Genomic DNA, 14,377 nt, shown 5'->3' on the forward strand with positions numbered 1-14,377 from the left:
ATATCTAGATGATTTTTATAAATGGTGGAGTTCTTCAAAGGCCTTTAGAGTAGTTTGCTGTCGCCCCATGGTGTGTGGGTGTCAGCTTGCTTAGAATCCATGGTGAAGATGGCTGCTCTGGGTAAGGTTTTTGCTGTTTGGTTTTCTCTCCCCTTTTCATCATGTCACAGATTGCTTTACCTTAAGTGACTAACTGATTTGCAGCTGCACTTTCTCTAATAGCTTTGTCCTTTTCTCCTAGAAAATCAGTGATTCTGTAACACCTTCAGCCAGTTTAGTTGCATGTTTTTGTCTGTTTTTAATATGTGAAGGGCCTGTTTTAAAAAGAATTTGGTCGATCATGGCTCTGAGGAATGCCGAAGAGGGAAGCAATTTGTTGGGTGTTGTAAAGGTCTGTCTCACGACAGGTTCCTTTCCTTTACCTTGCATTCAGCAGATGCTCTGTGAAGAGTTCCTCATTTGTGATGGATGTTGCTCACTGCTGTCTATTCCAAGTCATTAGCTCACCTAGACAGAGCTCACCAGTGGTGCCAAACTGTGAGCTCAGAATGCTATAACCAGACTTACAGGAGCTGTACAGAATCAAAGCTCTAATTATTTAACTTGTAGATGTATATTTAGTAGAAGGATCATTAATAGGCACGTGTTTACATGTTGACGTGGTGTCACAGAAGACCTTAGAAAAGTGAGAAAAAGTAAGTTTTCTGTCAATTAATGCATCAGCAAGCAGTTGGTTGGAAGATGAGGGTTAGGCAGATAAGGATGCATTGGTCACAGTTTCATGGGAGCTGGATAACGTCCTGTTATCCGTGTCACATGGAAAGTCCAATGTCGCATTCACCTTCTGACATTAGAAAATACAATTCCTGAAATCCCATGGAATTTTTTAGCTTTCTGTATTCATGAATGCCTTCCAGAGTCTTCTCAGCACTTTTCAGTCTATTTATCTTACCTTTTCTCATTCATGTGTTTCAATCAAAAGCTGATCTGTTGGGTAGGAGGATTTTTGGAGTACTGTTTGTGTCTGGTAAGAAGGAGCATCACCCTCTCCTTCCTTCTTCCTTCAGTTTCTCCTTGGGACCAGCAACAAGCAGTGTACCTGGAACTTGCTGTCATTGACAGTGTGCTCTGAGGCACCCCTCTTTGGACAAAAATGTGTTTGCCAAATGGACTGTTGCCTTGATAAATTTGAATTAATGAGTATCATAAAGTATGGCAATAATATTTTTTATTTATTTATTGCATGCATTTTTAAGTTGAAAAAAACATGAAATATTGTCTTTGAGGAATTTGAAAAATGTAATTAATTTGGGGTTTCTTGGGTTGTGGGGCGGTGTGGCGGCTATTCTGCCATAGCAACACTGCAACAAGTATAAACCTTTTTTCCCCCCTTTAAAATCTCTGCATGTGCAGTTGGACCTCCGTACACGTTGCATTTTCGAATTAAGTACTATTCCTCGGAACCGAACAACCTTCACGAAGAGTTTACAAGGTAGGAGCTGTGTGTGGCTCACTGGGCAATTAAAACATCCAAGGCACTTGGGGGTGCTGTAAGCAGGTGATTCGAGCTTTCTTATAAAGAGGGGTTAGTTTGTCTGCCTTCTTAGGTGTTTTCCTTTTTTTTTTGTATGCTGCCATAAGGATTTGGGGGCCTCTCCAAGAGTATTAGTGTGTAGGAGATGCTGTGTTTTGGTGCTTTGAGGCTGGCAGTGTTGGGTGGGGAGAGCTGCAACTGAGAGACACCTGCTCTTGATATCTGCCATCTTCTGAGAGGGTTTTCCATTATGTCCTGCTAAAATGCCAGTGGCCTGCTTTGTTCCTCCTGCCCTGACACTTGAGGGTGATTTAATAACGGTACCAAGGGTAGAGAGTTGTAGGAATAGCCAGCGTGAGCTCTGGGTTAACAGCTGATCGAATCGCTTCTGCTTCCCCATGGTTCTCTGTGAAGCAGAAGCCTGCATTGTAGAAAGTCACTCTACAGATGTCTGGAAATCTTTAGTTTCAGTCTGCTGGGCTGTTTCCTGTGGACCTGTACCTTGCTGGGTCTGTAGCACCTTGGTTCAGAGGATATTCTGAAAGCTGGGAAAGGAGCAGCTGTAGGAAAGGGTTTACTTACCTTTTGTATCTGCTTACTTTGTGTCTTCTCTGTGTAGTAGTCATCTATCTTAATGTTATTTTATCTTTTCTTTTGTTCTGCCTCTCACCGTAGGGCACTTTCTGTGTCTTCTAATTTGCTTGGCAATAATCAGTGTACTCCTAATCAGCCTGAGGTGTTTAAAGATGGTTGATTGTTGTAGTTCATGTGCATGTGATGTTTACATTAAACTTGCGCCTGCAGGCAAATGATTACTGTCTCCTTCGCTGTCTGCTCTGCCAACCATGGGTTTTTTCTCTGCCTGAGACAAGATTAAAGGGCTAATTGTCACCACCTCATGATATAGACATAGGGTCTTTAATATCCCTTATCAATTTAGTCCAGCAGTGATAATTCAATAAAAGGGCATATTACTATAGAATGTATAATTAACTTAAAGAAATCCCTGCCCCTTATGTAGCTGAATATAAGATCTTAAGAGAATCCAAAAATCTGGATGATTCATGGACATCTCTAATGAGAAAATGCAGTTAAATTAGTAGGAATAATACGTGTTTTCTGGAAATTGATGTAAGACTTCATACATCAGAGTGCATGTCTGACAAGTATTACATTTCCCCTGTGGTCAAATTATTGCATTACTGTCTACCGCAAGATTTCTTGCTTAATGCTCTGAAGCATGTGGTCCTAGTCACTGTGAGATTGGGCTTCTGAGCTGTGTGATCATTGCTCTGATCGAGTAAGACATTCTGTCTGAAAGTGTTAACCTCTGATGCCTTGTGATCTAATTATTGCTGAAAGGTGACATTTCAGAAGACTGTTTTAATTAGAAAAACACTTTGGTCAGCTAAATATTCAGTGTTGCGAACAGTTTCTTTTGGTTATAAGCTTGACAGAAGACCACTGTGAAGCTGTAAGAAAAATGGGGACGCTTTTTTTTTCTTTTTTTTTTTTAAGGAAAAGTAATTTTTTTGAATTTAAGAGTTTTATAGTTCTTTAATTTTTAATTCTTTTTATTTATGGAGGCTTTTTTTAGGAGTCTTTATGCTGGTTGGAACATATTTTACATATAGCATGTTGAGTGAAAAGCGAAAAATAATAACTATATACTCAAAAGCATTTCAAGTAGAAGAAAAATCATCAACAGTAACTATGTACTTTCCAGGTAGCGGGTGTTCAAAATTCCTTCTGGAGATCTGGTTTCTAATAGACTCCAATTTCTAGTGAAGCTACAAACATCACATTCTCATAATTAACGCGGTATTGGGAAGCATTAAAACCCTTCACCTGCTCTGTCTTTTTTTTTCAGTTTTTAAGCACAGTTGAAATACAGTGCATTTTGGAAGACATTTTCTGTCACTTGTGTGTGACCTGATTAGCTAGTTTAGTTAGAAGAAGAACAGAGGAACGTGTCTGCACTTGGGTGTTGTGGGGAATTTTCTAAGATATTTTGCTGAAGTAGCAACAATTGTGATGCCGGTGTTTGTCAGCCTGTGCACAGAAATGGAACAAGGGTAAGCCATACCCACCAGAGAGGGACTGCAATGCTGCACAAGCCACCTAACACTGATAGGAGCACTGCCCAGAGTCTTCTTGCGAATTTAGAAGAGCTCATGGCATTGTGAATCATCTGGGCTATCAGTAAGAACAGGAATTATACTTGTCTGCCCATAATCTACACATGCAAATACCTGGATTTGATTGGCAAGTCAGGTATTTGCAAAGTAGTGAATCAGAGACGTAACAGGGCTAACATGGATAAATCTGATTCTCCTCTAGAGTTATCATGAGAAATCTTAGGCTTCCTTTTCATTTCTGTTTCCCTGTCTGATTCCAACTATTTGTCCTTCACCATGTTTACTGCACATCCTCTGTGAAAAAAACCCACTTTGTCTTTCTAGCATCCTTTGTAAAGACAGAAGAGGTTTATGTTCGCATTTACTGGGCTCTCATGAATGCTTCATGCTTTCTTCTCTTGAATCACTCATCTTTGCAAGTGTCCACTCACCCCACAGTGTCCAGAGCAGTGCAGAGCCTGCTGTGCCTTCCTGTCCTCTACTCACCCTTTGCATGACCCAGGGCACTTGTGCATGCCTCAGAGCCCGGCTCTGAGTGATGTCAGTGAAGCATGCCTAGAACTGAAGTTTAGCAAAGCAACAGCTTAAAATACTGTGGCAGTTTGAAGGCTGTAAATTCCTACTTGGCTTATTAAATAAATGCATGAGCTCTATGGAATTCTTTTATTCAGAACTTCTCTGCTATTTTTAAGTGACATTTTGGTATGAACCTTTCTTTTTCCCCGGTTTAGACTTTTTCCATGTTCTGTATTTGTGTTTGGGAAGGCAGCCCTGAACATGCGTTTATCTGTGTTTTGTTTGTAGATACTGTAGTTCAATTCCTGCCTGAATTAGGTAAGACCCAAGTTTAGGTGAACACTGAAGTGTTAGTAACATTTAGGTTGCTGTGGTGTATGCTCAGATGGAGCACATCCTAAACAGCAAGACTTTGGACAATGTTCTGAACACAACCAGTGGACAAAAAAAATGTTCTTCTCTTTGATTTTAGTGAAAGCTGTGGGAGCTTTGAAGCTTGCAGGGTGTATCTGTGTAATCCCAGAGGCCCTTTTTTCATAAAGAGCAAGTTATTCAGATTGCTGTTACTACTCAATGAATTGGGGTATTCTTCCAGCCAGTGGAACTTGAAGGATGCCACTGTAACTACTTTTGACTTTCTGAATTTTTATTTGTCAGGTACCTGTTTGTATTACAGCTCCGGCAAGACATTCTTTCAGGGAAGTAAGTACCTTCTTACACTTGCAGCTGTAATTTTAAGAACTTATAATAGTTAATCTAGTGCATTTTGTTTTTCTTTAGAATACAGACATATAGGACTTTGTGTGCATCGTGACTATATTACTGACAAATAGAATGGGTAAAGATTTTGATGGATTAATCAAGTGGTGGAAATGTTTAAAGAGACACAAAACCGTCCTGGGTTTTATGACTTGAAAATGTAACGTGGGCTTGCCACATTTTTTCAGTGTGGTGGGTGAAACAGAGGATAAGAAAGTTGATGTGCAACACTTATTGGTCAGGTCAAGTCTGCAAAAATAGTTTGTGGTTTTATAGTCTTGCCTTGAACAATATTTATTCACACCTGCACTGTTGATTTTTTTTTTTTAATTACAGAAACAAAAATCCTCAAACCCATATATTCTAAAATACAGTGTTAAAATGAAAATGGTTCCTTAGTTGATTTAGTGTTTTCTCTGTTAGTTCAAACTTGTTTTATGGTGAAGTGTATCATGTTTAATGCTAATCAGAATGTACCAACTTAGGAAATAATCATATACAAGTATAAAATAGTTGTAAATGTTTCATAGCAATAGTAATTTGTGGAAGTTAATGTTTCTGGTTTTCATATCAGGCTTCTTTTTAGCTTTATTGCAAGAGGAATTCACTGACAAGAGACACGATTTTTTATAGTTCTGTTTTTTGTTTTGTTTTTAAGACTGAAATGCCCATATGAAACTGCTGTTGAACTAGCAGCTCTGTGTCTTCAAGGTATGCAGTCTTTTGAAAGTGGTTTGTCCTAATTTATTAAAAAACCTCACCTACTGTTTTCCTTTGTTACTAATGCATTCTCACCGATCATATATACATGCCATTCTCTTACCCAAGGAGAAGAATTTTGGGGAGATCACTTTCTTGACTTGCCTCCATTCATAACTTCTGAACTACATTAGCCAGTATCAGCACACTTGATATGGGGAGGGAGACTCCAAAGCATGGCTAGACAAAAGTTTCACGGAAATCCAGGGCTGATCAGGGGAGAAGGACCCAGAATAGCTCCCTACTGAGGGAGAAGCTGCGGTGCATGCACGAGTGTTACCACTTGAGCCTGAAGAAGCTAGCTGGCCCTTCACACGGTTTGGGCTTCCTGCTGCCTGAACAACGCCTGAGAGAAGAAGCCTCCACAGTGGGTGACTCAGGAGGCGGTTACAGGGCAGGAGGGAGGGAGTGGCAGGTACCAGAGAGGAGAGAATTACATGGGAGGGTAAGAGCTAAGATAACTCCTGTGGCAGGAGCAAGGGTTTCACTAAGTCAAAGCAATTCCAGTTCCCTAGGTTCCATTACGTTAGTATAGGACACTGTGCTTTTTTCGTTGCTGCAAGCATGTTAATTCAAATATTTGTTCCATTTTGAGCAATTTGTTTTGCAGATGGGCAGGAAATTTTTTTAATGAAGCTCAAATCAAGTTAATTTTTTTACCTAAAAGAAAAGTGCAGTGGGCTGGACCGTACTAAGCATGTCGGCAGCAAAATTAATTGAAATGAAAAATTCTCTCCTTCCTTCACTGGTGATTGGGCCATGGCATGCAGAGAGCTTAGGCAGAGTCACTTAGTTTAATACAGCAGTGGAAGTAACTCAGTGATCCTAGATGGACTTGACAGGCAAAACTGGGAATTCAGTTCCAGGCAGCAACAAGTGTAAATCTACAGGCAGTGGATTGTTTTACTGCACTGGCTGGCACAACTGTGATTGTCAGGTGTGCAAAGAACTGCTGAAGGCAGACTCCATTTGTCTTTTTGAGGGGGAGGAAATGCAGAGCCTGAATTTGATTTGTTGCTTACGTTTCCACAGATAAAAACTCCGGTAACCTCACATCTGGTCCAAGCAAGGAGGACCAAGCAAAGAATAATAGGTTGATGCCTCAACATTTTGGGTAGTAACTGACACCTGTGATTACTATGTAAATGCAATACAATAGCTGTCCATCATGTTTATGATGTGTCCAGCTATCTACCAAAACTAATGCTCTTTGATGCTGTCTGTGGGAACATGCTTTTTATACTTTCTTGCTTCTTTTTTTTTTTTTTTAAGTTTCAGTTTTTCACTATTTTGACATCATTACAATAATCTTCTCCAAAATTATTTCATTATTGCAACTAATTCATTCTCTTTGCTGACATACATAATAAGAAGCATTTTTGGTGTAAAGTTTGCTACATTTTATTGACATTGGAAACTTAATTAAGCAGAGAAGTAGAAAGAAATGTCAATTATTCCCTCCTCAGTGGGTTACATTTTCTCTGTAAAATGCAGTCTTGCTCCTTTAGTGTGCCTTTCCTAAGAGTGAGGAAAAAGTATTAATTGCTCTTTAGGCATCTGTAATCTGAGCCTGCTGAAGGAAAAGACTTTCATAGATAAGCTTTAAATTTCATACTTACATATATAGATAGATAGATAGATTTTTTTTTTTTGTTATCAAAGGAGTTTTCTGTTACAGTAATTCTCGGTTTTCAATAGCAGTGTCCAAGGTTGTTTTTTTTCTGTGAATCATCTTTCAAACATGAAGTGTTGATTTATTGCCAGTCCCGTGAAGGAAACTCTGTAGCAAGTAACATTGATTTGTAGTATGGGGTAGCATATGAAGCAGATACATAATATTATGCTTCACTTAGGGACTGTCTGCTGAAACTTTGTCATCAAACTTGAGTTCTCACTGTTACAGTTAGTTTTTAACTGCCCATTAGTGTTGTATGGTCTTAGCGTTTAACCGGACATAATTTTGAAGCTGCTAATTAAATTTAAAAGAAAAACATTTTCTCACATCTCCAATTTTCAGTTCTGATGATAAGACATCTTCATGGGGTACTGCAGATATTTTTCCCTTTGTATAAAAGAGTCAGCCATATATTTAAAAATAAATGTATTGTTTGAGTTTTCAAAAACTTTCTAGGAAACTTCCTTTTGAATGTGTCCCCCCAGTTATTTTTTGAAGAACACAGATAATATATATACATGTGTTAAGTAATATCTGCCCCACCTTCCACCCCCCCAAAGAAGGGCAGAGAAGGGGCATGCCGAAGCACATCATGAAGACACAAATGAAGAGATGGGTCCTCTGCTGTGCCCTTGCATTGCAAAATACTAGTGCTGCATTCAAGGAGTGCAATTCCACCCCAACAGCGACAGCGTCCTCATGGAGAGTCTATGACAGCCCCTTCTTCCTCTGTCCTCCAGCCCTGTGCAGGGAGCTGGCAGGTCTCTTACTGACTCTTACAGTGAAGACCTATTTCTCAGGGATCAAAAAGATAACATAGTTTGTTCACCTGAACGTGAATAAACAGTGAGTGCAGCTGTGGAGAAACAAGGATGATATTTTTCTCCTGTCTAGTACTACTGCCGTGGCTGCTCTGTGTGTCTTCTGTCCTGCAAACTCATGATTCTTCTCATCCCTACAGTCCTCCTTACAGCACAGTCAGCCTTTGTTCCCCACCTTCTCTCTCAGTTAAGTAATAGAGAAATCTCTTATGTTTTTCCTAGATGGTTGGCAACACATCAAACTTCAGGTCCTTACCTTTTTCTCTCCCCTTGAAGTCCTCCTTGTGTTTGCTGTGGCTCCCGCTTGTATACTGGAGACTGGACTGCCAGGAATTCTTATTAATATGTGTTAAATAGGCTTCCAGCTTTGATGAAACAGCCATAGAGCTGAGATAGCTGTATGTCCTTTTCTTTAACAGAGATAAGAATACTGTAACTCACTGTGGAAGATTACTGTTGAGAGAAAATAAATTTGTGTGAGACAGTAATTAAAAATGAAGACAAATCAACTCAATCTGTTTAATATCCTCAGGACTGCTAAATGTTTCAGCAAAGCTCAAATTCTCAAAACCACCTAGTAGGTGTTATCAGCCAACAGATTGGATTTTGGATGTAACTTCCTATCTACTGATGGATCCTGCTAGATATTTTTGAAGTCTGGCTGTGTATAAAATTTTTGCAGCTGTTAAGTGTAAAAGCGCCCTGAAGGAATAAAACAGTTTTCTTCGAGGGATTTACTTTCCCTCTATGCTTTTTCCTTTTTATTTTTATTTTGGTAGTAGTAGTAAGAGTAGTAAACAGTTAGGAAATGCTGACTGACAAAGGCCTGGTTGGGAATCACATAATTTGTCAGGTAACACATGGCACTGCTGAAGAGTGTATTTTCCACTGATGTTTGCCACACAGTCCTGAGGCAGTGATGCTGCAGCCTCTTAGCACAGCTGAGAGGCTCCAGGAGCAAAGCTGTCACAGACACAGGGCAGTTAAGGGTGTCAGTCACTGAAATGCTCAGCACTTGCATCTCCCGCTGAGCTCAGTGGAGCTGGAAACTGTTCTGCTCCTAGAAAAGAAAATACCAGAGCCTAAGCATATAAGTAGAAAGTGACACCTTAATTATGTTAAAGTTTCACCGTTTTTTCCTTAAAAATCACTTAACCTGAATATTACACCACCACTGATTTAAAAAAAATGCACAGCTTTATCAGTGGTTTCATGAGACGAGGTATTCCCTTTGTGTTTTGACATGAACAGAAACATAACTCCTAAATTTGTCCTAAACCAGGACAAATAACAAAGCACGCAACAGAATGGGAAGTGTTAGGGAGTGAAAAGTATGCAATGAGAGGAAGATTCAAAGTAACCTCTTCTAAAACAGAAGACACATTGATGATTGTTTTTAATAAAAACTTTATTTCCTATAAGTGCTTTAAGATCCAGAGAAGCAGCTTTAGTTGAGCTAGTTCAGTCATAACATTCCTGAATGTCAGAATTCTGTACCACAACCTTACACTGCTCCTGCAAATGCATTTATCTGACTTCTGCTGTAAAATCTGGTTTGAATTTACTGGGGCCAGGAGTGGGGGGGGGTTGGGGTGTTAACTCAAAACATTAACACAAGTGCATTCTGCAACATGCTTAGGAACTTGCAAACTATCCATATCTTTGTAGGGATAAAGGAATAAAATGTTTCTGGTCATCCCAAGATCTTTATATTTTTAATTTCTCAATTGATTTATTTCAGCGGAGTTGGGGGAGTGTGAGCACCCTGAGCACACACCAGAGCTCGTGTCTGAATTCAGGTTTGCACCAAACCAGACCGAGGCAATGGAATTTGACATTTTTCAGAAATGGAAAGAGTGCAGGTAGAGTACCTGTGTGGGAGTGGGTCACTAGCAACAAGTTTTCTTCTCTTCCAAAGTCAAATCCTTTCAAAAGGCATGAAATAGGGATTATGTTTTTCAGTGAAGAAGTATTGTAAAAAGGCTTTGAGCCCTCCCCTTCCCTAGAAATGCAGTAATTTCGGGAAGGTTGGTGGGGTGAGTTTTAATTTTTTATTGATTTTCTTTAGATTATTTTGTAATAATTTAAGGAGACGGGTCTTTTTCCTGTTTATGTTGGAAATAAATCTCATTTTCTCTCTTTCTTTCTTTCTTTCTTTGATTCAAACATAAACTTTGTGTTCAGGGTGGCAGCAAACTAATTTTCCTGTCTTTTGTTAATAAATACAGTACATTTCAGTGATGCTTTGTTACCTGAACTTTGGTCCTTGTTGGCAATTTTAGACCTTTTTGTATTTTCAGTCCTCTGTTTTATTTTAATTTGGAGGGAAGCGGGTAAAAACATAAGCTAAGCTTGAAATACCATTTAGTGTCATTAAGATTGAGGACACAAAGAAAAGGGTGGGGGGAATGAATTTGAAAGCAGTTAAAGTGGACAAATTTTTTTTACCATGAGGTATGAATTTTCTGTTCATAGGGGAAAGAGCCCGGCGCAGGCTGAATTGTGCTACTTGAACAAAGCTAAATGGCTAGAAATGTATGGTGTAGATATGCATGTAGTTAAGGTAAGAGCTGTGTGATGTTTTATTTTATCGGTGTGAGGTCCTTGCTCTGGCGTGGGTCAGTCCCTGAGGAGTGTCCTTGTTAGGGTCTGGGCTGTCCTGTGGGGGGCCATGGTCCCTCAGAAGTCATTCCCACCTGCAGCACTCCTCCCAAAGGTGCTTCTCTGTGCTCCCACAGCATCCTTTTCCACATGCCTTTTCTTATGTCCCTCGGTTTCTTCCTGTTGTGTCTCCTTGCCCTGGCAAGAGCTGCCTGCTCCTAAACAGGTGAGGCGAGGTGTGGGCTCTCCTGGATACAGTGTTGGTGTGGGTCCATCTCCATGGATCTCACTTGGAGCAGCACACAGCCTCCTCCCACAAAGGGATCCTGCAGCCTCCTGTTGCCAAAGTACGCCACTTTGCCCCCGATACAGATGCGTATTCTTCTGCTCTGTAACATAAAAAAAGTATGTCAGCCTAAAATACAGTTTCGTTTAAGACCTATGGATTTTGCAATACTACTGTTTTGAGATTTACACTGCTCATGGCAGATTGATTATTTATTCTGTACTCGCTTGCAGGGAAGAGATGGTTGCGAATATGCTCTTGGACTGACACCAACAGGCATATTGATCTTTGAAGGAGCCAACAAAATAGGCTTATTCTTTTGGTAATCTGCTTTTGTGTTATATTCCTTTTTTGTTAAAATGCTGAAATCTTTCTCCTTTGCATAATGGGATCTTGACTGTATTTTGTACTTTTTAATTGGATCAACAAAGTTTAAAATCTGAAGGTTAAATCTGAAGGTAGATTGGCCTTGTTAGAAGTACCACTCTCAAGTGTGAAACAGTTGTTGAAATAAAATTTTTTTTTTATATTCTTTTAATTCTGTTCTTTTTGATTCTTGTGTTTAGGCCTAAAATCACAAAAATGGACTTTAAAAAGAGCAAACTAACGCTCGTGGTTGTAGAAGATGATGAACAGGTAACTTCTTTCCCTTACTTGGGCCTGATCCAACCAAGTGTGGTGTGTGCTCAGGCTGGTAAGAACACAAGGGAGGCTCAGCACACTGTTGGCCCAGGCTGTGTTTCTCCTACCAAGGACAATAACTAATATCATGCATGCCAACTTCCAAAGCTTTTGTTTCTGCATTTAGGGCAGAGAGCAAGAGCACACATTTGTTTTCCGGTTAGACAGTGCCAAAACGTGCAAACATTTGTGGAAGTGCGCGGTGGAGCACCATGCTTTCTTCAGATTGCGAGCCCCGGCAAATAGTAAATCTAGTAGATCCGACTTCATAAGGCTGGGATCACGCTTCAGATTCAGGTATTTAGTGAAGTACCAGCAATATATTTATCTTTATACAAAGGAGCAGGTACAGCTTCCCGCAGAAGGCAGCGGTTTACTTTGTTTGTTTCTCTATTTTAAGTGGGAGGACAGAATATCAAGCAACACACGGGACAAGATTACGCAGAACTAGTACATTTGAAAGAAGGCCCAGCAAGAGATACCCTTCTCGGAGGCATTCCACTTATAAGGGTAAGTGTTTTTATACATCTGTTCACTGAATCGGTCACGCAGGTGCCCCGTTAAATCCTGTAAATGCCACATTACAATCGTGACACCTGTACCATTATAAAAAGGAAAATATGTCAGATCACCTAAAAAATCAGAACGTGCAGGGTTTTATTTTGTCAGAGTTCGTTGTTTTCATCTTCTGTTTTTAATCTCTATCTAAATTAATTCTTCCACCCCCATCTATGGAGGAGGTACCTATGGTTTCTTTTGTTGCTCTATTCAGGAGGAAGGAAAAGTTGCAAAAAAACCCTTTAAGGGAAAGCATGTAATGTTTTTTTTCTAATAATTGCACGTATCATGTGGGGTGGAGCAGTGTCCAAAAGCCTCACTGATTAGCCAGACAATTGACTAGCCAGACAATTTTAGGGCTGTTGAGCAGTCTCATGCAGTTGTTGTGGCCTTCCTGACTGTAATGACATGTTATTCACCTATCCAGACTCTGACCTTAACTAGCTTGCCCTGGGAATTGAGATGTGCTGAGTTTAAATGGAATGACAAGGAATTGATTTCCCTTGTGGCTTTGTAATTGTCCTTAAAAACTTGAGCTTTTTTGTTCTATGTAAAGAAAAAAACTAGGAAGGAGCACTGCAAGATTACCCTCTCCAAATTCTGTATTGCTTGTGCCTGCAGGTATAGCTGCTGTATGGAGCAAGGCTGCTGTACAGAGCAGGGTGAGATGACATTCCCTTAGAATGTCTCTGCACTCATTTGTGTTCCCAGAATATAAAACACAGTTACATGAACAGCCCTTGTGGTATTATGGGGACGTTTTTGAGTCTCATTTATGGCGGGAGGAGGAAGGGTAGCAAGCATTCAGGTTTTCTAGAGGCTGGAACTCTTTCCCCTGCCTCCTTCCATAGTACATGGAAGGAGTTTACTTAACTGAAATGCAAATTTAATCAATCTGTGAGATGCTGTTAGGTGAGACATGAGAGTCAACTATATAGTGTGGGTTATTTTATAAGTGGAATAATTAATTGTTTACATTTTATTCTTGCCATAACAGGATCTGACAGACCTGCAGGTTTTGCCTTGAGTCTCAGTGCTTCTGTACTTAGGTCTATGAGATAGGGAGAGAAGAGAGAAAGTGTGGCTTATGCTTAATTATGTTCTCTGTCCATTGCAGCCAGTCAAAACTTCTTTCACAGCCAAGTGATCTTCTTCTAGAGAGTTCAACAGCATGTTTGTTAAGTTAATGCTAAAACTCCCAGTAGGTTATTATCTTTCATGTATCTTTTGGCCTTTAAGACCTGTACCTAACTGCAGCCCACAAGAGTTGGATTTCCTCCTAGCTCTGTCGCTTTTGAGTCTTCTGCAGTGCTTCATTAACCTCCTGCATATGGCAGTCAGTCGGATTTTCACTTTATCACTGAGAAGTTTTTCAGTTCTCTTGAAACACACACAGTAATGAAAATGAGATAATACACCCCAGTTACTCAGCTGCCACCCTCACCATTCTTTCCAGTCTGTCCAAAGCACAGGCCAAAACCTTGTTGCTCAAGATTATTCAGTGCCTCCCAGGATTCCCAACTCAAGGGCTACCATTGTTCTCTGTAATAAGACACAGGCCATTACCAGATTTGTGAATACTCTGGTTTCTATAGGATAGTGAAAATTTCTGCAAGGGGTAATTTCTGATTTCCGAGGGATGTGATGGTATTGACATGGTACACAGTAAGGTGAGGAAAACAAGTGTTCTGGTTGTGCAGAACATACTCTTCCAGAAGTAGTTTCGTGGCATTTGGGAAGAATATGCTCGTCTGCTGTCATCTCTAAAGGGCTTTCACTCTTGCAGGACCAGAGGGAGATTTGTGTCTGCCTCATACTTAATGATGTCACACAGCATTGCTAGAAAGCACAGGGCTGCGCTTGGAATTCAGACACTTCTGTGCAAATATGTCTGTATGACAATTCACTTTAGCCATAGCGTAGCAGCCCAACAACAGGAACTGCAAAGTGGCTGATATTTCACTTGTCTTAAGGTTTTGTGTTTGTTTCTTTTTAAGCAAACAATCCTGTGAAAGCAGCACAACTGTGGTAAGTGCCTGCCTAAGTTCT

The 14,377-nt window shown here is 40.1% G+C and overlaps 1 protein-coding gene across 4 annotated transcripts in view; it reads left to right on the forward strand.

The window, feature by feature from the left end:
• Positions 1-14,377, forward strand: part of EPB41L4B (erythrocyte membrane protein band 4.1 like 4B) — a 170,248-nt gene that overhangs the window by 63,287 nt on the left and 92,584 nt on the right. For all 4 annotated transcript variants that reach the window (XM_040078806.2, XM_040078816.2, XM_040078825.2 and 1 more), the window contains exons 4-13: positions 1,414-1,492; positions 4,846-4,890; positions 5,606-5,658; positions 9,944-10,064; positions 10,678-10,765; positions 11,323-11,411; positions 11,656-11,725; positions 11,898-12,067; positions 12,171-12,280; positions 14,326-14,356. In XM_040078806.2, the coding sequence (XP_039934740.1) occupies positions 1,414-1,492; positions 4,846-4,890; positions 5,606-5,658; positions 9,944-10,064; positions 10,678-10,765; positions 11,323-11,411; positions 11,656-11,725; positions 11,898-12,067; positions 12,171-12,280; positions 14,326-14,356 (856 nt within the window). The remainder of the gene's footprint in view (positions 1-1,413; positions 1,493-4,845; positions 4,891-5,605; positions 5,659-9,943; positions 10,065-10,677; positions 10,766-11,322; positions 11,412-11,655; positions 11,726-11,897; positions 12,068-12,170; positions 12,281-14,325; positions 14,357-14,377) is intronic.

The sequence above is a fragment of the Hirundo rustica genome, chromosome 1 (assembly GCF_015227805.2).
Source record: "Hirundo rustica isolate bHirRus1 chromosome 1, bHirRus1.pri.v3, whole genome shotgun sequence".
Classification (NCBI taxonomy): domain Eukaryota; kingdom Metazoa; phylum Chordata; class Aves; order Passeriformes; family Hirundinidae; genus Hirundo; species Hirundo rustica.